At 34.8% G+C, this 23845-nt stretch overlaps 1 protein-coding gene across 4 annotated transcripts in view; it reads left to right on the top strand.

Annotated features, from left to right (window-relative positions):
- The window catches only part of KLHL13 (kelch like family member 13), an 81810-nt gene that overhangs the window by 44360 nt on the left and 13605 nt on the right, over positions 1-23845 (top strand). For all 4 annotated transcript variants that reach the window (XM_063084004.1, XM_063084006.1, XM_063084005.1 and 1 more), the window contains 2 exons: positions 17939-18071; positions 18649-18845. In XM_063084004.1, coding sequence (XP_062940074.1) covers positions 17939-18071; positions 18649-18845 — 330 coding nt within the window. The remainder of the gene's footprint in view (positions 1-17938; positions 18072-18648; positions 18846-23845) is intronic.

Genomic DNA, 23845 nt, shown 5'->3' with positions numbered 1-23845 from the left:
CTCGATCCGCTGGAGCTGGGATACACTCTTCTCTCCTGTCCGTGGACATCAGAGCTTGAGACTCTTCAGCTTTTGGGTTCCAGAACTTACACCAAGGACACCATCAGCTTACCTGGTTCTGAGGCCTTTGGACTTGGTCTGAGCCACGCTACCAGCATCCAGTTTATAGATGGCCTATCATGGGACTTTTCTTCATAGCCACGTGAGCTAATTCCTGTAATAAATCCCTCTCATTAATTATAACATATCCTATTGATTCTGTCTCTCTGGAGAACCCTGACTAATACAGGGAGGGTCAGGAAAGAAAAAAGCTTTCCCTTTCCTGGCATCTTAATGTTGTGTAAATGGTTTAATCATTGGGTTTTCAAGGCTATGGGAGGAGAGAATAAGGGGTCAAGCAGATAGTAAAAGTATGAGAAGAAGTTTTTTGGTATATTAAAGTGCTCTCTCTGACGATTAATAAAAAGTAATACAAAAAATAGAGATCCTTACCTCTCCACTATATTTCTGTCCTATGCATGCCCACAGTCATGTGTTAAGGCTAATTATTGTGGTCCAGCTAATTCTTAAATTTTACTTTAATCCAAATAATGACAGGCACCTGTGGTGCAGTGAGAGCGATTTAGAGCAATTATTCTCAAATTTTAGTGCATGCTAGGATCACAAGGAGGACTTGTTAATACTCTAAGCACTGGACCCAACCCAAAGTTTTTGAATCAAAAACTCTGGGGAAAGGGCTCAGGAATTGGCATTTCTAACAAGTTCCCAAGTGATGTTACAGATTCGGGGGAACATACTTTTAGAACCACTGTTCTAGAGGCAAAGACCTTCTTCTATCACAATATCTTCTATCTACCTTTCCCTTTCTCCCTGTATATCTTATGTAGATTATAAATTATTGTTACAATGGGGAAACATTGGCAATAGCTTAAATACCCATCAGTAGGGAAGTGGTTACATGAATTATGTTTTGTCAACTGTGCACTACTGTGCAGTCACTAAAAAGGAGTAGTATAGATCTGTATGTCCTTGTAGGGCTAGGTCTCACAGACCCCTTGAGCCCGTTCACAAACCCTTCACATGCAGGTCTATGAGCTAGGTAACAAGAAACGGTCCTTGGAACCGTGGGTGAAGAAACAATAGGCTCTATTTCTAGAACCAAGCTCTGCTGACCACCAGTTCAGAGCTGCTGCCTCACACACACTGAAGAGCACACAAAAATAGCAACAAACAAAAGGATACACAGGCTCACATGTGCACTAACTCTACTCCCACATGACTTATTTACAGAGGATGTGCTGCACCACACCCAGCTGGACCTGAGCCGAGGGGGCCTGACTAAACTTCTCTATTTTCCTCACAGTACTGAATGAAAAGAATGTAAGATACTAAATGAAAAAGAAGTAACAGGAAAAATGTGGGATTTCCATACAATGGAATATAATTCAGCAATATTAAAAAAAAAGAGTACTGATATACGCTACCATATGGATGAACCTTGAAAACATTGTACTAAGTGAAAGAGGTTAGTCACAAAACTCCACATTTTATATGATTTAATTTTAAGTGGCTGCCTAGGATTGGGGATTTTTTTTTTTTTTTTACAATGGAAATATTTCCCTGTTTACTCTATGTAATTTTAAAAATATAGTGGTTGACAAAACAGTTATAGCTGGGCCTTAGAACCCTTAGTTCTGTCACACTTTAGCTCATTGGTTCAGGCTGGTGGTAAGAATGATGATGTGAAAGTAACCAAAAAAAAAAAAAGACTGTCTCTTCAATTAATGGTGCTGGGAAAATTGGACATCCATATGCAGAGAAATGAAACTGGACCTGTACCTCTCACCATATTCCAAAATCAACTCAATATGGATTAAAGACTTTTATAAGACCTGAAACCATAAAATTACTAAAAGAAAACATAGGGGGAACACTCTGAGAGCTAGGACTGGGCAAAGATTTTATGAATAAAAGCCCCAAAGTGCAAATAACAAAAGAAAAAATAAAATAAACAAATGGGATTATATAAAAGTAAAAAGCTTCTGCAGGGCAAAGGAAACAGTCAACAGAGTGGAAAGACAACCTATGAAATGGGAGAAAATATTTGCAAACTATACATCCGACGATGGATTAATATCTGGAATATATAAGGAACTCAAAAAACTACACAATAAAAAACCAAAGAATCCAATTAAAAAATGGGCAAAGGAGATGAATAGACATTTTGCAAAGGAAGATATACAAATGGCCAACAGGTACATGAAAAAACCCTCAATATCACTAATCATCAGAGAAATGCACATCTAAACCACACTGAGGTATCATCTCACCCCAGTTAGACTGACCACTGTTAAAAAGCCTGAGAATAACAAATGCTGGAGAGGATGTGGGGAAAGGGGAAGCCTTCTACACTTTTGGTGGGACTGTAAATTAGCACAGCCATTATGGAAGGAAGGAAGGAAGGAAGGAAGGAAGGAAGGAAGGAAGGAAGGAAAGAAGGAAGGAAAGAAGGAAGGAAGGAAGAAACCACAATAATATGGTAAACTTTCAGAAGGAGGGAACAAACCTAAGGATACTGGAGATGAGGGGCAGGGAGTGAGGGGGGGTTGGGGAACAATTGGTCGGGTGAGAGGCATAAAGAATACGATTTGTAATTATGAATATGTTAATCAAAAATATATTTTTTTAAAAGAATGTAACCTGAATGTTTGTATTACTTAAAGATGATCTTTCTGCAACTGATTTTTAAAATGTTATTCTAATATTTTCTGTGGTGGCTTAGAACTACCACTCTATATTGCTATTGAATATTATCTGTTTAAAAAGTCTATTAAAAATTGTGTCCTCACAAACTGAGATTTTTAAGGCCAAACACTAATGGGGAACCTTTTTGTGTCTAATCTTAGGTTTGTGGTTGTCAAGGGAACAAGCTAGAGAAGAGTTTCATGTGTAAGTGTTATCATTGTTTTAAAATTAGCAATAACACAAACTCCAGCTTCAAAAGGCACTCAAAGTAGCTCTCAGGGGAACGGATCCATGGAGAGAAACTGTTCTAAGAAGTCTCACTCTGCAGGATTAGCCACTGCCTAACTGTAGTGAGAAGGACATGGGTTTTGGCCCAAACTGGAATTCTAGTTGTGCCACTTACCAGCTAGTTATGTGACTTTGGAAAAGTCACTATCCTCTCTGATTCCTTATTTGTAATCTGGGTAAGAGATGTGAGGATTAAACATCACAATTTATGGAAAGTAAAGTGCATAATAAATATCCATTTCTTTTCCTTCCCCTTGACCTAAACAGAGAAGGTGTCAGAGGAAATGGTACTGATCAGGAGTGATGGGTACACCAGATAGTGTCCATCTGGTTGGCTTGAAGGGCTCTAGCAGATTAGTCATCTTCGTTAAATAGGCTTGGGCAAACTAGGTTCAAAGAAAGTGCCTACCAAGACATTGAGTACCCAATGGGCTTGGTTTCCTAGAACCTTGAACAAATCTCAGGAGAATCTGTGATGGAATTAGCAGTGCAAATTACTTTTACTCAAGTAAGGAAGATTAACTATGGTTAGTTTAAGTTGTGATTGATAAAATCAAGGATTATTTTATTTCTCTTACTCCTCGATTCCTCGATGACTACTGCATTTGTGGTTACTTCTCATGGAAGCCTTCCATTCTTTGTCTTCTCCCTGTTATCCCAGGTTGTCACTTTCTTTTACTACCCCATACTATGGTAATTTGTTGAATCATACCCTTCCTAGCACCTTCAGTTTTTTAAATAACAGCTTTATTGAAATATAATTCACATACCATATAATTCACTCATTTAAACTGTACAATTCAATGGTTTTTAGAATAGTCACAAGTTCTGCAACTATCACCACTATCAATTGTAGAACATTATCATCACCTCAGAAAGAAACCTCTATCTGTTAGCAGTCACTCTCCATTTGCCCCCAAACCCTTCCTCAGCCCTAGGCAACTATTAATCTACTCACTGTCTCTATAGATCTGCATATTCTGAGCTTTTGTATAAATGGAATCACAAAATATATGGTCTTTTGTGACTTTTTTTTTTTTTTTTTTTTTGCTTATCATAATGTTTTCAAGGTTCATCTATGTGTAGTATGCAACATGCTTCCTTCCTTTCTTTGGCCAAATGATATTATTTGTATGGGTGTACCACATTTTGTTTATCCATTCATTCATTGATGGATAGTGTTTTTTTTCCCCCACATTTTGGCTATTTTGGATAATGCTGCTATGAATATTTGTGTACAAGTGTCTGTGTGGACATGTTGTCATTTCTCTTTGATGTATACCTAATAGTGGAATTATGGGGCTCTATGTTAATTCTATGTTTAATCTTTTGAAGAACTGCCAGAATGTTTTCCAAAGTGACTGTACCATTTTAAATTCACACTAACAGCGTATGAAGGTTCCAATTTCTCCACATTCTCCCCAGTACTTATTATCTGGCTTTTTGATTATAGCCATCCTCGTATGTGTGAAGTGGTATCTCACTTGGTTTTGATTTGCATTTCCCTGATTGCCAATAATGTTGAACATCTTTTCATTTGTGCTTATGGCCATTTGTATGTCATCTTTGGAGAAATACTGTTCAGATCATTAGCTGATTTTTTAGCTGGGTTATTTATCTTTTTATTACTCTCTAGATACAAATCTCTTATCTGATACACGATTTGTAAGTATTTTCTCTAAGCACCTTCAGTTTTATGGTCCCTTGTTCTGCCTTAACTGCCCTTTATCCATTCAACCATATAATCTTTGCTTCTGCATTACCTTAGCACAGTTAATAGAACAGAGAGTCAAGGCGATGCATGGAAGACTTGTGATTTTTCACTATTCCCTAAACATATATTGTTCTTTCACATGTCAGTATTTTTGTACTCATTCTCTCTCCTTGGAATGCCCTTACTTTACTTTTTATGTATGGTAAGCCCCTATTTATTTATAATGACCCATCTTAAGTAAAACCTTTTTTGACCCAAGCAGAGTTAGTGGCTTCTTCTATTCCTACCTTTAACCCTTATTAATATCACCTGTCAGTGAGATGCTCAAGATCTAGCATGTAAACTGTTGTTTCTGTATGCCTATGATCTAGTGTTGGGATATACATGGCTATGTTTAAGTAAATACCTGGTGTTTCTTTTATTATTATTATTAGTATCATCATTGTGATTAAAAGAGATAAGACATATAAAGAGCTTATTAGCTCAGTACCTGGCATAGAGGAAACACTCAATGCCTTTTATTGTTTGTGGAATAAATGAATTTGAATGGCAGTTTATAAATCACTTTCATGTATGCTTGCCTCATTGATACTTGAACAAATGTTGTAAGGTGGCAAAAGGGAGACTTGTTATCTCTCTTTTATAGTTAAGGAAACTGAAGTTCAAGGAAGTTAGGAGGCCTGCCCAAGTTCACATAGCCAGTGAGTGACAAATACTAGGACTTGAACCCAGGTTTTCTGACTGTAAATTTGTATTCATATTTCTTCTAATGTTGATCTACACTGTATTACCTTTTAGAATATGTCTATAAATATTTAAGTGTTCATTAACTCTAAGTATAAAAACATATGTTAGCAAAGGCTAAAAGATAATTTTGCATGATTGATATAGTAAAGAATTATGCAAAATATCTTTTTGCCTGCCTGCCCTTCTCTTCTTCTTCCAAAAAGAAAAATGCAAAAACAAGGAGAAAAAAATGCCAATTGGAAACATCACTCTTAGGACAAGGAGGCCAGAAGTAGGGCACCACACTTCAGCTGGTGGCAGTGTATATTAATTATAGAATACTTACACAGGTGAAAACAAATAATTTCCTGATTATTGGCTATACTTACATAAAACTATAAAGCTTGAAAATGCCTCCCTGCTCTGGCTATCTAGACTCTTTATTTTCTCTGTCCAATTTTAGTTCTATAGTCAACATAGGATATTATTTTATAGCCTTAAATCATTATCTAGCTAATAGACTGTTAAAGAAATGTATTATTCAAAGAGCTAATACAAATTAATGTGTGTTGCTTTCAGCTGGGTTTACTTTATGAAATGTTTATCCTAAGGTAAATATATCCTAAGGCTCATGTCATGTTGATGAACTGTACTCTATTTTAAAACTTTATGATCATGAGATAAACAACTTTAAAAATGTATTGTTAACATAAAAAACAGAGACATAATGATTAGGACAAGTTAAATTTTATAAAATCAGAGCATAAATCTAGGTTTTTGAGATCTTTATGAAAATGATACCTTTTCTTTTCAGTTTCTGAATGGCAGCTAGAATACAGGGAAATAAGTCTGTAGTTTTTCTTGGGCATAACTCCTGGGACACTCAGGTTAGAATACAATGTTATTTTTTTACTTCCAATTGTATCTTCCAAAGTGTATCCTAGGATGTAAGTTGGAAGAAAGAGAGTCTTCCCTTTTTTGGGCCACTTTAGTGTGTTATTACCCTGCTCTCTCAATTGAATATTTTTTGGTTATTTAGCATGTGTTGAAGTGATAGCGAGGACTAGCACATACCAACTTGAGAGTCATATGTGCTGTAATACATAATTTAAATTTCTGATTGTTGCTAGTATGTAGTAATACAGCTTCTTATTGATTATTAATCTTGTGTTTTGCAATGTTGGTAAACTGACTTCTTAGTTCTAGGAGCTTTTTTCTAGACTCTGTAGAATTTTCTATATAGAAAATCATTTTTGCCTACAAGTATAGTTTTATTTCTTCCTTTTAAGTCTGATGCTCTTTATTTCTCTTTCTTGCCTTATTGCACTGGGTAGAACCTGCATAAAAGTGATGAATAGAAGTGAAGAAAATATACATTCTTGTTCTGTTCTTGATGTTAGGGAGGAAAGCATTCAGTCTTTGACCACTAAGTAGGATGTTAACTGTAGGTTTGGGGAAATTCCCCTCTATTCTCAGTTTGCTGAGAGTTTATTTTATTTTTTAATCAGGAATGGATGTTGGATTTTTTCAAATGCCTTTTTTGCAGCTGAGATGATCTTATCATTTTTCTTTCTTGGTCTGTTAATATGATGAATTATATTGATTGACTTTTGAATGTGAATACAACCTTGCATTGGATATATTATTAAATTTGATTTGCTAAAATTGTGTTGAGAGTTTTTATATCAGTGCTCCCAATGGATTTTGATTTTGGTTTTCTTTGATTGTCTTTGTCTGGTTTTGGTATTAGGATAAAGCTGGCCATGTGGAATGAAGTGGGACATATTCTCTCCTAAAATTATCAATGTGTGCAGTATTGGTGTTCTTTCTTTCTTAAATGTTTGGTATATTTCAGCAGTAAAACCATCTGAGCTTAGAGTTTTCTTTGGGGAAGCAATTTTAAATTTATTTTTAAATTTATTTTTTAAATTGAAACATAGTTGATTATACCTGTCTGTGGGGTACAAAGTTGAATATCAATACCTGCGTGCAATATGTAATGCTCAAATCAGGATACTTACTATATTCCACATAACACAATGTAATCAAATGTCACAGCCCTTTACCAATTTCTTGCTTACCCACCCCCACTTGCCCATCTCTGGTAATCTCAGTTCTGTTCTCTCCTTTTGCAAGTTCAGCATATTATATGCAATAGTTGTATCTTTTTTCTTTCTTTTTTTATTCAGTTTTTTTATTTTACATTTTAAATTTATTATTAGCATATTCATTCTTACAAATTGTGATATTTCTTTATGCCCTTTGCCCAACCTATCACTTCCCAAACCCCCTCCCTCCCTCCCCACCATCTCTAGTATCCTTGGGTTTGTTCTCTCCTTCTGAAAGTTCAACGTGGTGTTGTGGTCTTTTCTTCCTTTCCTTCATTCCTTACTTTTTCACTCCCTCCCTCCCTCCTTCCCTCTCTCCTTCCCTCCCTCCCTTCATTCCTAACAGCCAGTTATGAGTGAGAACATGAGGTATTTCTGTTTCTTTGTCTGGCTTATTTCACTTAACGTAAGTTTCTCCAAGCTCATCCATGTTGTTGCAAATGGGAGAATTTCATTCTTTTTTATGGCAGAGTAGTATTCCTTATCCAGTCATCTGTCAATGGACATTTAGGTTGGTTCCATATCTTGGCTATTGTAAACAGAGCTGCAGTGAACATGGGAGTGCAGATATCCCTTTGACATGATGATTTCCATTCCTCTGGTTATATACCTAGAAGTGGGATTGCTGGATTGTTTGGAAGACCTATCTGTAGTTGTTTGAGAAACCTCTATCCTGTTTTCCATAGTGATGTACTAATTTACAGTCCCACCAACAGTGTAGGAGTGTTCCCTTCTCAGAGAGGACCTTTTTGGATTGAATTTCTTTGGGGATCTTTGGACCTCCTGGATCTGAATGACTGTGCCTCTCCCTATACCTGGGAAGTTTTATGCTATTATTTCATTGAATAGGCTTTGAATGCTTTTTCCTTTCTACTCCCCTTCAGGAACACCCGCGATTCAGATATTTGTGTGCTTCAGGTTGTCTGCTAGCTCTCTTAGATTTTCTTCATTTTTTATTATTCTTTTTTTTTTTTGTCTGCCTGGGTTATTTCAAAAAGACCACCTTCAAGATCAGAAAATATTTCTTCTGCTTGCTCTAACCTGCTGCTTAAGCTCTTGGTTAAAATACTGCTGAATGAATCCTTCAGTTCCAGGAGTTCTACTACATTCTTTTATAAGGCATTAATGTCTTTGTACATTTCCTCCCTCAGATACTGGATACTTTTTTCTCATTTCATTGTGTCATTTAACTGAGTCTTCTTCTGTCTCATTGAGTTTCTTAAATATTGTTGCTCAGAATTCCTTTTCACTCATTTCAAGGGCTTCCTGCTCTATTGGGTCTCGTTCTTGAGAATTGTTATATTCCTTTTGTGGTGTCATATTTTCAAATTCAATTTTATCGCAGATGGATGGCTATTCAGGTTATTTATTTCCTCTAGAATAAACTTTAGTAGCTTTCGTCTTCAAGGAATTTGTCCATTTCAACTGAGTTGTCAAATTTATTGGCATACAATTATGCATATTTCCTTTTTATCCTTTTACTCTCTGTAGAATGTCTAATGATATTACTTCTATCAATCCTGGTTTTGATAATTTGAATTTTCTTTGTTTTTCCCCTGATGGAGTTTGGATGTGTTGTCCCTCCAAAACTCATGTGGAAATTTGATCTCCAATGTGGCAGTGTTGGAAACTGATTTAGTCATGAGGGTGGATCCCTCATGAATGGATTAATGCTCTCCCTGGGGGAGGGGGGATTAATGAGTGAGTTCTCACTCTATTAGTTCCCGTGAGAGTTGTTGCTTAAAAAGACCCTGGCACCTTCTCTCTCTCTCTTGCTTCCTCTCTCTTGCTTCCTCTTGCCATGTGATCTGCTTGTACCCACCAGCTGCCTGCCACTTTCCGCCATGAGTAGAAGCAGGCTGAGGCCCATGCCAGATGCAGCTGTCCCAGAATCGTAAGCCAAATAAACCTCTCTTCTTTATAAATTACCCAGTTTCAGGTTGTTCTGTTATAGCAACACAAAACTGACTAAAACATCCCCTTAATTAGTCTGGCTAGAGTTTCATCAGCTTTATGGATCTTCTCAAAGCAACAGCTTTTGGTTTTATTGCCTTTTCTCTATTTTTCTGTTTTCTATTCCATTGATTTCTGTCAGATCTTTATTATTTCCATTATCTTGCTTAATTTTTGCTTCTATTTCTAGTTTCTTAAAGAAAAACCTGAGATTTTTATATGAGACTTTTCTTCTTTTCTAATTGAGTCCTTTACTGATATGAATTTCCTTCTAATACATCTTTTGCTGCATCCCATAATTTTTTATATATTATGTTTTCATTTGTTCAAAATACTTCTAGTTTCCCTTTTGATTTCTTTATGGGTTATTTATAGGTATGTTATTTAGTTTCCAAATATTTGGGTTTTTCCAGAAACCTTTCTGTTTTTGACTTCTGTATTAGTCCATTTTGTGTTGCTTATAGCAAAAAACACAAAAGTGGGTAATTTGTAAGAAACTGAAATTTATTGCTTACAGTTTCTGAGGCTAGGAAGTCCAAAGTCCATTTGGTGGTGGCAACAGTGACCCAGGTGTCTCACATTGCGAGATGGTGGAAGCAGAGAGAGCAGAGAGAGAGAAAGACAGATTCTCCTCTTCTTTTAAATCCCTCAGAACCACACCCCTGACCACCATTTTTATCCATTCACTATGGCATAGTCTTACAATCCAATTACCTCTTCAAGGCTCCACCCTTCAACAACCACAATAGGATTTCCCACCCCCTTAACAGTCACCGTGGGGGCCAAGCTTCCAATACATAAAACTTGCGGGACACAATTCAAGCTTCAGGGAGTTTTGGGGAGACATAATTCAATCCATAACACCTTCTAATTTAAACTGTGGTCGTAGAACATATTTTATATGACTTGAATCCTTTTAAATCTTTTAAGACTAGTTTTTAGCGCCAACTGTGGTCTATCTTGGTAAATATTCAATGTGTGCCTGAAAATAATTTGCATTCTACTGTTGTTCGATTAAATACTATATAAATGTCAATTAGGTCAAGTTGGTTGATAGTGTTGTTTAGGTCTTCCATATCCTTCCTGATTTCTGTCACTTGTTAAGTCAGTTATTGAGAGAACAGAGTTGCAATCTCTAATTATGATTGTGAATTTGGTTATTTCTCTGTTTAGTTCTCTAAGTTTAGTTTTTGCTTCATGTATTTTGAAACACTGATATTAGACACATAAACATTTAAGGATTTTATATTCTCTTGGTGAATTGACCCCTTTAATATGAAATTATCTACTTTACCCCTGGTATTATTCTTTGCTTTGAAATCTATTTTGTGTGATATAGTCATGCCAGCTTTATTTTAATTATGTTAGCTTGGTATATCTTTTTCCATCCTTTTACTTTTTTTATTTTGTAAATTAACATACAGTAAAAGTGATTTTTATTAGTGTATACTTTTATGAGTTTTAACACATGTATAGTTTCATTTAATCACCACAATTATGATACAGAATTGTTCCATGATCCCAACATACTCCCTCTTGTTACTCCTTTGTAGTCGCACGCACCATCACCCCTAAACCCTGGAAACTACTGATCTGTTTTCTATCACTATATTTTTGTCTTTTTGAAAATGTTATATAAATGACACCATACAGTCTCCAAGCTTTTGAGACTGGCTTCTTCTACTTAGCCTGATACCTTTGAGATCCATTCACTTTGTCATGTGTATCAATGATTTGTTCCTTTTGATTGCTGAGCAGTATTCCATGTGTGGAACTTTGCAGGGTCTATTTTCTATCCTCCTCCATTTTGACCATCTCCTAGATACTTTCCAGTTGCCAGGGCTCTGTTTTTGGTCTTTTGGCATAAAAGCTGGAGCTTTATTTCCCCCGCTCTTCCACACACTTTCCACAACTGCACCGCCATCTTGGTCCAAGGGCACAGAGAGAGAAAACCTTGCGTATTCACCACAAAGGGGGTATTACAGCTCCTCTGACCAAAGAAAAAGGTTCCTCTTCCTCAGAGTTTTAGACATCCTCCACCCCCACTGTTACCACTGTCACTGCTTCCACCACCATTGCCTTGGAATTGCCTGTGGATTGGGGATCAAGAGAACACAGAAAAAAAAGGGGGATTCTTTCCACTCCCTTTGAGCTTTAAGAATTTCCTTTTCTGCTCTCCCAGCCAGAATAAAGAGCTTCTCCTGGAGCTTTCTCTGTTGTCAGGTGCCTGCTTCCAGGTTACATGATCCCCTAACTCCAGGTTGCATATACTGGGAAAAAAACCAGGATGTGGGGTGGGGACTTACCATCAGTTTGGTAGAACTTTGCAGTCTGATTTTCTTTCACACTTCATCTGCTTTCATTAACATTTTTTTCATTTACTTTTAGGCTTTGTGAGGTGGCACCTGAGCAGTATTGATTCTAGAGCAAATTTTTCCACAGTACTGAGGCATCTTTGTGAGCCTTGGAGAGTGTTCCTTCTGCTCCTTTTGGGTGATGCTTTTCCCAGATAAATGAGCTTATCATTACTCACTTGAATACTTGAGGAAGCCTGTTTTGAGACCTTAGGAGTCCTCTCTGTGTAGATCTCTTCTCTAGTATTCTTCCCTACAAACCTAGCTGCCTTGGTTTCCCCAGACTCTCAACCACAGGAGAATGCTGGGTTTTCCCTGAGTTCCTACTCCCTGTACCTCAGTCTGGATTCTCTAGACAGTAAGTTGCAACAGCTGTAGGGCTCACCTAATTTATTTCTCATCTTTCACAGATCCCTCTCCTTCAATCCCTTTGAACTTTTTTCCCCCATGTATTTTGTCTGGTTGTAAGATGTCAGGAGGTAATGTAAATCCAGTCTCTGTTACTTCTTCTTCACTGAAAACACTAATTTATAGTATGTAATCAAATATGAAATTGTGAAATCCAGACTAAATGTACCTAATTATTATAGAGGAGATTTAGTTAGAGATAGGTTTACAAAGGAGGTCAAATTTGAACAAGTCTTTGAAAGAGGGAGAACAATACATGTGAAAAATAATAGCATAAATAAAATAACTGGAAAAGGAGTAAGCCTATGGTTTTACCAATGAGGCAGTTTAGAGAACAACCTGATAAGATGGGTCAGAGTACATAGGGAAAAAATGAAAAATAAGGTTGAACAGCTGGGTTGGGGCCAGATTAGAGAAGTCTTTGAAAACCAGGAGTTGTGATATAAAGCAGTGATAGGGAGCCATTAGAAGTTTTAAAGCTCTAGGCAGAGTTTAGACCATGCATAATGAGAGCGTGGTCTAATATTAATATAAACTTTTATGTCCAACCTATATATTTCTTTTAATTGAAGTGCATCTGTTTCTTTTCTGTCCTCTGAATAAAATGAAGAGCAGCCTCATAAAAACATGGCTGATATTGTTTTGATTAAAAAAATTACATTTACTTAAAGATTGGAGTAAAGCCATTTCTTAACCTCTTCTTTAGTCCCTTAATCTTTGTTCATAAAGCATATTTTTCATTAATAATTTTTATTGCTCTTATCAGGATGCATTTCCTTTTTTCTCTACTTCCTTTCCAATATTACAGTGATCAAAACTAGATATGATATGCTAGTGAGTTCTTTCTAATGCAGAGTTCAGTGAAATATTCACTTATCAGATTCCTTTTTAATACCTGTCAGTATCAATGTAGCTTTTTTTTTTTCCCACAATGGCATTATACTTCACTCAAAAGCTATGATATTCAACCAACTTTTATATAAATTATTTGTAGCTCCTTTAGTTTCTATATTATAGTTCTGTAATGTAAGCCCATATACTCTTCTGTTTTAATATGATATTTTAAAAATTTATCAAATTCATTTAATATTTTTCAGTCTTTCAGGGTATTAAATATGTACCTTCCTCTATTTAATAGCATTTGAAGTTTTGATACATTGAGTAGGTTTAATACAGAGAAGAGAAAAACATGTTTTTTTAATGCTAATTTTTCCCAAATAAAAGATAGGTAGAAGGAAAAAATAAGATATGGAGAGATTTATAGAAGAGGGAAAGGGAAATATTAAAGAAACTGAGGACAGACAAGCCCTTCTTAAATCAAACCCAAGGCCCAGAAGAAATAGAAAAAATAGAGAACTAAGATAAGTGTTGAGACAGAAAGATGAGTTTAAATTAATAAAGCAGTTTTAAGGACACTCTAAAAAATCTAATTGGAAACTGAGCAATTTGTGTAAAGCAGAGCTGTATAGGTGTATAGTGGACTCGCATATGGAAATAGACAACAAAGTTTATGGAGATATGACAAGAGGAGTGAGTACAAATTTGGTTGAAGAAAATGATTTTATAATATAAGGACATATTTTGAGTGCATGGGCCATCTTTGAGAGTCTTTCTAGAGTTAAATCGGGGAAAAATAAATAAGAGTGAAAGCAAAAAGTAGATATATAGCAGGTGGATGAGAACTGTGGAAAAGAATGCCCCCCCCTTTTCTTTAAATGTGAGCATACTCCACTAGAAGATTAGAGTATAAAAGTTGTTTAGAAAAATGACTGCCTTCTTCTATACAACAATGTGTATTGTAGAGGGAACTAATCTTTAGGCAGAGCTGGGATATCCAGAAAATGACATACAAATAAGATATTTAGAATTTGTATGAAAACAATCTGAATTGACAGATCTCATTTGGATAAAAATAGCAATAATCTAGAATAAAATTGACAAATATGGAATTGGATAGTGGGATTGCTCATTTATGCATATGAAAATAAAGGTTGTGAAATGTATAGAAAGAGAAACTACTTTACACGCAGTGAAAAATAAATGTAAAACCTCACATAAGCAGACAGTTTGCCAAACGTAGATAAATTAAGCTCAGAGTAGGAGATACTCAGAATGTGGTAAAAAGTGGTCTAGGTGCCTCAGCTTCTTTTCTTTTGGGACATCAGATTATACTGAGAAGATTAGAGGGTTTAAAACAAACAAACAAACAATAGTGTAAAGGGAAGCAAAATGATCTAATTTGTATTATACTGAGAAGATTAGAGGGTTTAAAACAAACAAACAAACAATAGTGTAAAGGGAAGCAAAATGATCTAATTTGTGAAGAGGGTTAAGGCTCTTGGTGTCTTAGCCAAGCTGAGCTGTGCAGATTTTGAGGATTAAGTACATACTGCTATAAGCAGTTCTAATGGAATACGGACAAAATGAGAAATGACACAGTTAATGATACAAGAAACATTAGCCATACCTTTTTCAAAGGGGGGAAAAAAAGGAATAATAAGTAGTAGGAATGGAGCCTATTGACATCACTCAATTCCAAGTGTAAAGTATTTGCAGGAATAGTTTGAAGGTGGGAGGGCTAGCAAATGAACTGAAAAGGATTTTTGTGTTTTTTTAAATGAAAGAAGATAACTGATTGGATACAATCATTGATTTTGACTGAATAAGCCATGATTGCTTTTCAAAAATATTATTTCAAAAATATTAATTGTTATAATATTTAGAGAAGAAAATTCAAAAATCTTTTCATGAGTAAAAATAAAGTAAGGAGGCATACAGTACCTAGTCATCTCATCAGTGTCTTGATATCTCTCTTTTTTGCCAGTACCCAAGGTATGATATTTCTCTCAAGAAAAACCAAATCCTTTATTTTGCTAGCAGCTATCAAAACTTTTAAAATACGTATTCTTCAACCAACAACTCCACTTTTGAGAATATCTCCCACAGATATACTTACACAAGTAAGTATATGTATAAGGAGTTTTATTGCAGCATTGCTTATAATTACAAAAGTTGAGAGACAACTTAAATGTTCGATCAGAGGGAAATGGATGAATAATTTATGGTATACCCCCACTATGGAATACTATGCATCCACTAAAAAGAATAAATAAATCCGTGTGCACTTAAACAGAAGGCTATGATATCTGCTCAAGTGAATTTTAAAATACACAACAGTATTTATAGTATCCCACTTCTAAAAATTCCATATACACAAGCATAATGTAGATTATGTATATGTATAGAATGAGGTCTTGAATTATATATGCTAAATTGTTAACAGTAGTTGTTTCTAATAAATTAAAGAGGTGGGCTTTTAGTTTTCAACTTGTATCTTTCTGTATTTTGACTTTTTAAAAAATAAGCATATATTTTATTTGTTTTAACCTGAAATTTATTTGAAGGAGGAAGAAAGCCAAGCCCTTGGAAGCCAATCTTTTCTCCCCAAATTCTGGCTTACTTCCTTTTCTCTTACCTTAGCCTTTACCATTTACTACAAACATGCACTTTAAACACAACTTATTTTATTATTGGGAGAGGTTTCACAAATAAATTCTTGGTTCCCAGTTAACGTATTACACAATTAGAGCTCTGTCCACCATGACTACATGACTTTAAAGTACCAAGTGATGGCTTCGGGTAAAATCTGGTTTGTTTGTTTGTGTGTTAATTGAATATTTATTAAGTGCCAGTAGTGTGCCAAACACTGGGGAATTTAAAATTGCTAGTCCCTCAACTCTTCCAGCTCATGGTTTCCTCCCTCTCAATTTCTTGACTATTTTATCCCCCACCCCAGTGTCCTCATTCAGTATTTCCCAATACTCATCTACATTTGAAAGGTGATTCCCATAAACATATTGCACTTTAGACCTCACATATGAATTTTAAAAGATGCATTTCTTGCCTTCAGCATAAGAATATTCTCCTAAAATTGATATCTCCTTTTACAGGATGAGCTATTATTCTTTGACTTCTGCTTTTCTGAATAGCAATGATAGTAGATGGAAAATGAAAATAGTGGGGTGGAGTATATAATGTTTGTATTTACAAAGAAATAGGGGCATTTGTGAATAATTTGATATTTGTGAACAAAAGCATGTGTCAATCATTGTTGAAAGAAGAAAAATGTGATACATAATCCTGTCCTACAGTATATGTATAATGTATAAATATTTTTGGAATAAAAATATTCATCTCTCTCCCTAGAGGGAAAGTGGTTGAATCAGATAATCTCTTTGAAGTTCCAGTTCTGTAGATTCAAGCATTTTCTTTAAAAAGCAATTTAAAAATTATGATGAGAAGTTCGGGCTGAGGTTTATATATACATATGTTATGCACATGTGTAGAATCCGTATTTTAAAAACCACATTCTTAGTATGTTATGCCTTTTATTTCTTAAATCTGTGAAGCATAACTTTATTTAAAGTTTTATTTGAGGTCATTAAAATATGAAGGGGATAGAATAATCACTTCTTTTTGTTGTATTACATTATTATATTACTAGAAATTTGTGTGAGTATCTATCTTCCAGACTTTAAAAAATGAAACATTTCTATTTCTGGAACTACAGAATCAATCTTGCCAAAATCTTCATTTTTTTGCCTCATTATTAAATTGTATATTGTCCCCTTTTGATGCACTTTACCAGCTCGTTCTAATTTTTTTTATCTATTATTTTATAATTGACAAATAAAAAGTATATATATTTATCATGTAAAACATGATATTTTGAAATATGTATACATTTGTATATATATCAGCCTGTTATAATCTTAAAAGTGTTCCATTCTCCCAAGAGTAGAACAAAGGAACAACTGCCCGTTTGCCATGGGTTAGGACCACCAGGGCATAGGTGGAAGAGCTGATTGACAGGCATTCTTCTCACCAGAGCCCTGTCCCTCCTCTGAACTGTGGGTGCTAGTCTGTTAAATCTCCACTAAACCTTTATGCACTTGGGGACAATTAAGTCTCATGTTGAAGATCCCTGGGCTCTTTTTACCAAAAGTAATTAAATCTCCAACTTGATACTTCAAAGATAATTGATCAAGCAGCAACGATGTACTGAGTATAAGAATATCTAAAGCACAATCCCTAATTCTGAGAGAGATGGAAGAATCCAATTCATAGAAAGAACTCCTACCTTGCACTTAATATAGATGCTCTCTATCTTTCTGTAAACATCAACAACACCAACAACAATGACAAAAACACCACAAAAACAAAACAAGATGTTTTAGCAAAGCATTCTAAAAGAACTATTAAAGTATATTATCATGGAAAGGAACATTGGACAGTGTAATACCCTCATTCTGCAGATGAGAAAATAAATGTACATGGTAAATTTTTTCCAAAATAACATAAAAACTGATGATTGTGTAAATAAGCAAATGTATATACTCTTTCCTTATTTGTTTCTAATCAAAATTAGTCTTAATTTCATCTTATTCCTATGGCGAAAAAGATATACATTGCTACATACCAAGAAAGCTGTTCAGTTTTCTTTTCTTCTCCCGAGTAATTATTCTGTTGGCTTTATGTTCCAAATATGTTCCACCACATTAATATGTAAACAGAATTTTAGCACACCGATTTGTAACCTCATCTTACATTGATTAGTGGCTCAAGTCATGCTCTTGTTATAGGGCTTTGACCAGCTTCGACTTGAAGGATTGCTTTGTGATGTGACCCTGATGCCTGGAGACACAGATGATGCCTTCCCTGTGCATAGAGTCATGATGGCATCTGCTAGTGATTACTTCAAGGCTATGTTCACAGGTATTTTGTCTTTTTAAACTCTGCATCCACATTAAAGCAATGTGAAAAGTCTGAGTTTAAATCTTTTTAATGATAAAATACAAAAAATTTTTAAAAATATTTTTATTTCTAATGTGAAATTCAGTTCTTTTGATCTGTGTCTTTAGAAGAAGAAACAGTTTCAAAAGGAATATACACCAGTATGTATGGTTGTGGGTGGTGCTATTGTAACAAGGGAAATTGAAGCACTTTTTTTCATACTGTCCACCTTTATTTTGCAGCTCTTCTTTTTCAAACTCATATCTGAATGGGTCGCCAGAGACTCTGTCCTGATAATATAATTTTTAATCCATCGAAAGATAGGAAGTGACAGGAGAACATTTTGGAAGCACTTGCATCATCTGTAACCTCCATTAGTGTAGAGATAATTCTTTTTAAGTACTCTCTTTTAACTGTAAAATATGCAGAAGCCCGATTCTGATACGAATGCTTACATAGAATAAGACTTTTTCTTGATTTTATTGCATCTAATTAGCAGCAGAAGTGAGTTTGACCTTAATTATCCACTTTCACTTAATTGAATGTCTTTTTATTTAAGGTGGAATGAAAGAACAAGATTTAATGTGCATTAAGCTCCATGGAGTGAGCAAAGTTGGTCTTAGGAAAATTATTGATTTCATTTATACTGCAAAGCTTTCTCTTAATATGGACAACCTTCAAGACACACTGGAAGCTGCCAGCTTTCTACAGATTCTGCCAGTGTTGGACTTCTGTAAAGTATTTCTCATATCTGGGGTAAGACATTTTCAAATCTTATTTTTCTTGTGGTAGACTCTGATGTAGCCTGTTTAGAGTAGGACTCATGAAATCTGTTGTGTAGACATGTGAAATTCTTGCCATTAGAGAGAATTGTCATATAGTTTGTGGTCTGGAAGCAAGTTGAGATTAAAACAGGTGCATTTTTACAAATTGGAATCATTTAACATCTTCTGTATAATAAGATGACATCCGATACTAATAGTATTTGATAAAAATATATACCTTGACCTGTTTGATAATGTGATATACCTTAATTTGGTTTTATTCACATTGGTTATTTTATACAAGCTTGCTTCTTAAGTGAAATTTTATGGAAAAGTCACTTTTAAAATAGGCTTGTTAATTTTCTACTTCCTTTAATATGGGAGCTAGATCTTAAGAAGAACTAACACCTATGTGCAAACATGTACAGATGTGTCTTGATTCTATAGAAACCTATCATCCACTTAATAGTGTTTAGCCTTTTTTTAATAGATAAGAGAGGGCACATAGAACTATCACTCAATGAAGTACTTCACAGTGACCTAGTTCCTAAAGATAGTGTTTTATCTTAGTTGAGACCCTTAAATTTTACTTCTGGGAAACTAAATGCCTGGGTTGTACAGAAATATTTCCAAGGTTTTCAGAACTCTTAGGGCTTGCTTTGGTGAGTAAAAATTATGACAATAGTAATTTTTGATATATTTTCTAATTCATTATATTGATGGATAATGTTTTTCTATAATTGGTTTTAACTAATATCAGTTTTAATATTGAGAAATAATTGCCTTTAAAAACTTTCATTTTTTGAACATGGAGTCTTCTTTAAAACACTTAGTTTCAAGAGAACATCTTTAATTATTTTATTAATAAGGTGCTCCTTATCTTATAAAGTCAGCCAGTAGCTAATTTAGTTGGACTATTAGATGTGTGTTCTTTTGTATTTTTGTTTCCATTTTAGGGTACTTGTCAGACTACTGTCTCACAATTACTTGTACATTTTTAAACTAATTGCTACTTCTAAGGGTTTTATGGCAGCATGGGTGTTATATTGTTGACTGGTATTGTCTTTATTGCACAAGTAGCCCAAGTGAAGTTTGTTAATTTCCCATGGTACTGCTTGCCACCATTACTGAATTTGGGTGCTAAATTTCATTTAAATTTATTTTTAAAATTTTTTAATTTATTTTTTTAAAGAAAAACATTTTATTTGATGCAGAAATTCTAAGGTACAAAAACATTTTGCAAATGTCACCTGCAATCTGCTGTCACTTACTCAGAGTTATGTACAAATCAAATAAGTCATTAACACTTTTAATGTAAAAATATAGTACACTGCTACCGTCTGCCAGAGCTCACTATTCCACCAAATCCCATGAAGGACAAACCTAAAGGTGAAACCAAGACAGTGACATCAGTAACCACTGTGTTCCACAGGCTTTTCCCCCATAGGACGTAATAACAGGGATTTAGAGAGTGGGTAGCTTCTATTTTCACTGTTAGTTTAAATTTCACTTTAATTTAATCATACAGGCCCATCCCCTCAAGAGCTATTAGCATCTTTCCTCTGGTTGTGTCACTGACATCATATAACAACTTTATTTCAAGGAAAAATGAATTGTGTTCAATGTATTTTTCAAAATGTCTCAAGTCCAATAATTAATTTAGTAGTAACACTTAAAGCTTATGTTGTTTGTAAACTCTTAACATTGCTCTTCATTGACCTTAGCAACACATGGTCATCCTGACCCAAACTAGTGATAGCGCCATGATTTCTCTGAAAATAATCATTAAGAAGAGGCATTGTTGACCTATTTTCTAATACAGAAGTTTAGTACTTATAACTTTAGATATTGGTTGTGATCAGTTTCTTTACCTGAAAGAAAAGGAGCAGACTGGATAATCACAATATATAAAAAGTTATAGAAGTATATTATTGTCAAAATAATGGAAGAGAATTTTGTTCTATTTTAGACTATTTAAAGATGAGATCACAGTAATTTTGTAATATTTACAAATTTCCAGTAATTAGAATGTTGCCTTCTTAACCTATTTGAAACATTTATTATAACTGTCTGTTTTAACCCTTTGGAAATTTCTTCAATTTTATAAACACTTAACATTGTCCTAAAGATTATTTTCTTCATTCCTAGTGTCCTCTGCAGACATTCTAAAACCCGTTTCTAATGGAGAAGAGGCTTCTCCCTGGCAAAGCTTACTTGTTGTATAGTTTACTCTTACCTCCCTTGGTTTTAGAACTTCTTTGCCTATGAACTTTTAGGAAAGAACTCTTTTCTTAGCATCATTCTAGTTGTCCTTTATGCTGTTTCCTGAGGATATGTCTGTGTGATTTTACAGTGAAAAATTTCTCTCTGAAAATCCATGGTAATTTTTGAGAAAATTTGGTAAATTATTATTTCCAGGAACATGTGAAATCCCATTATCCTTCTTTTGTGCATTGTTTCTTAGTTAAACCTATGTTCAGTCGTGCCCTATTTATTTTCTTTTCCTTCTCAGCAATTAAGTGAAACAGAAAAAGCCCTATGTGCCCTTTTCTGCTTATAAGAGTTGAAAGTTTTAAGACACCATAAATATTTTTCAAAGGAGGATTTTTTTTTTTTAGTTCTCCCACAAGCTAAGTTATAGACTTTTTTTAAAGTAATGATCTCATGTATTAAGGACTGTGTGCTAAAACCAAATGTTTTAGAGGAAATAGGCTTTATATTTTCAATGATATAGTGAGATTATATCTCACTATATAACCAAAACACTACTCAGGTCAGAACATTTAGAAAGAAAGTTTTCCTTCTAATACAATTCTACTCTATCCCATTCATAATCATTTGTGTGACTGAAGAGGAGCAGTGAATCAGCAAATAACCCAGAAAACATTTATATGTGGGTAATTTGAAAAGTTTTTGGAAAAATGGAATTAAAAGATAATACAAGTCTTTCCATGAAATTTTTCCAGTACTGTCACATATTAGTTTTGAAAGATAACTTTAAATATGATAGTAAAGCCACAATTTTCTTTTGGTGGGGTAAAAACACCAGTTTTCTACAACAGAGTGCCAGGCTCAAAGGAACAAGAATCAACCCCCCTCCTAACTTTGCCATTCTTTGCAGTAATACTTTTCTCATGGGGTGGTAACTAGTACCATGGTTTATAAGATCTGGCATTTTTGTTCTTGCTGTGTTTATTTTATTGGCCGTTACAGAAAAGAGGACTATGAAATGAATACAAAAGGATATCAGTGAAGGATATAAAGCAGAGTAGGTAAAAATCTCTGTAAAACTAAAACCACTTACATATGTCATGGCGATAATGGTAATTTGCCTTTTTTAGTCATATACCTTTAAAAATTACATTAGTTTTTGTCATTATCACATTGCATAACTACAACATGCTAAATACCGTATAGCCATTACTGATTTACAAACAGGTTGGGGTTACATTTTTTGTTTATCATTTGCTTGCAATTTGAAATTTTTAGCATCTAACGTTTGCCCCACAGAGTTATTGTTATAGAGGATTACAGGCTAGCCCACAAAACAAACCCAATTTAACATTAGGTTGCTGAAAGAGAATGTTTGAAAATGAACTGGAAATATTACAATTTAAATATACAGAATAAACAAAATAATAAAGGTGAGAAAGAAGCCATTTTCTTTATTTTTATATAAAAACATATTTAATCAGAGAATGAAGATGCCATTGGGCTTTAGACTTGGTGATACGCTTTTTTTAAATGATTTTTTTTTTTAAGTTGTGTTTTTTATCCTCTTGATACAGGTACATCACTGGTCCCATCTGTACATTTATTATCATTGATGGGGTGGGGAGCTCACAATGAAATGGAGAGATTTTATTGAGGTGACTGGAGGTAATGAAGAGTTGGAGACAGAAAATAAAGGAGGTGCATGTGTGGTAGAGAGGCAAAAGGCAGAGGAAAAGGGAGAACTTGGTTCTCTCAAAGGAAAAACGAAAAGAATCAGAAGTCATTGGAAAAGGTAGTTTCTTTTGCTTTGGGGACATTCTTCTTGCCAGGAAAATTTCCTTTATAGTACATATATTTCCCATTCTTTATTTAATCTAAATTAGATTTATCCATAAAAATTAACAGGCATGACTTTTAAGATCAATTTATTCACCTTTGGGAAGATTTAATGCAAGTTAGAGAAAAAGTTGTATAGATAATTGGAGTTGACAATCAAAACTCTTTCCCTCCCCACTAAATCAGTCTTATTGCCAGGGCTGATATTGAGCCGGTAGTACCCAAATGGCCATGACGGTTGTTTATGGTCGGGTGTCTATTCTGATTGGTTGGTATCCAAGCTCTGCTGGCTGTTAAGTATTCTACATATCATCCCTGCCTATAACCTTGACCACCCATTCCTGCACATTTGGCATCTAGGACTCTGTATGGCAAAGAGAATCCTAGCCTGGGCTCAAACCACTTCAGCCCCACAAAGACCATTGCTATAACTAACACTGCATCTAATAAGGGAAATACATTTAAAGTGCAAAGGAAGAGAGAATTGGATTCCCCAGGCTGGAGACACCATCTTCATTCACATCAGATGGCACTTAGAAACTGAACAAAAACAAAGACTGAGAAAGAGTTTTTTGCTTTTTAATCATCCCTTTGTTATTCTTACCAAAATGTCCCTTCCTTGTATCCTGTGATGTTCTCACCTGTGGAAGGAGGCTTGGGAGAAGATGCCTGTTGCATCCTCTGCCCCCTGAAAGTAGCTCGTTTCATTTCTTCACAGTCTTTTTCTGTGGACATGCTTTCTTTCTCTGCATTGGTAGTACTAGATGTCAGGCTGTCATTTTAAGAAACTAGATAGCATCAAGGAAAATTTGGTACATTGAATGGCTGAGGAGTCCCCCAAATTTTGCCAGATTTCTTAGTCTTTGCATTTTCATTGAGGGTAAAAAAAGCAAGTACTCATTTTTTTTTTCCCTAAATGGGAGTTTCTTTGTATAAAACACC

Source organism: Cynocephalus volans, chromosome X (assembly GCF_027409185.1).
Source record: "Cynocephalus volans isolate mCynVol1 chromosome X, mCynVol1.pri, whole genome shotgun sequence".
Lineage (NCBI taxonomy): Eukaryota > Metazoa > Chordata > Mammalia > Dermoptera > Cynocephalidae > Cynocephalus > Cynocephalus volans.
This window is presented reverse-complemented; position numbering and strand designations above follow the sequence as displayed.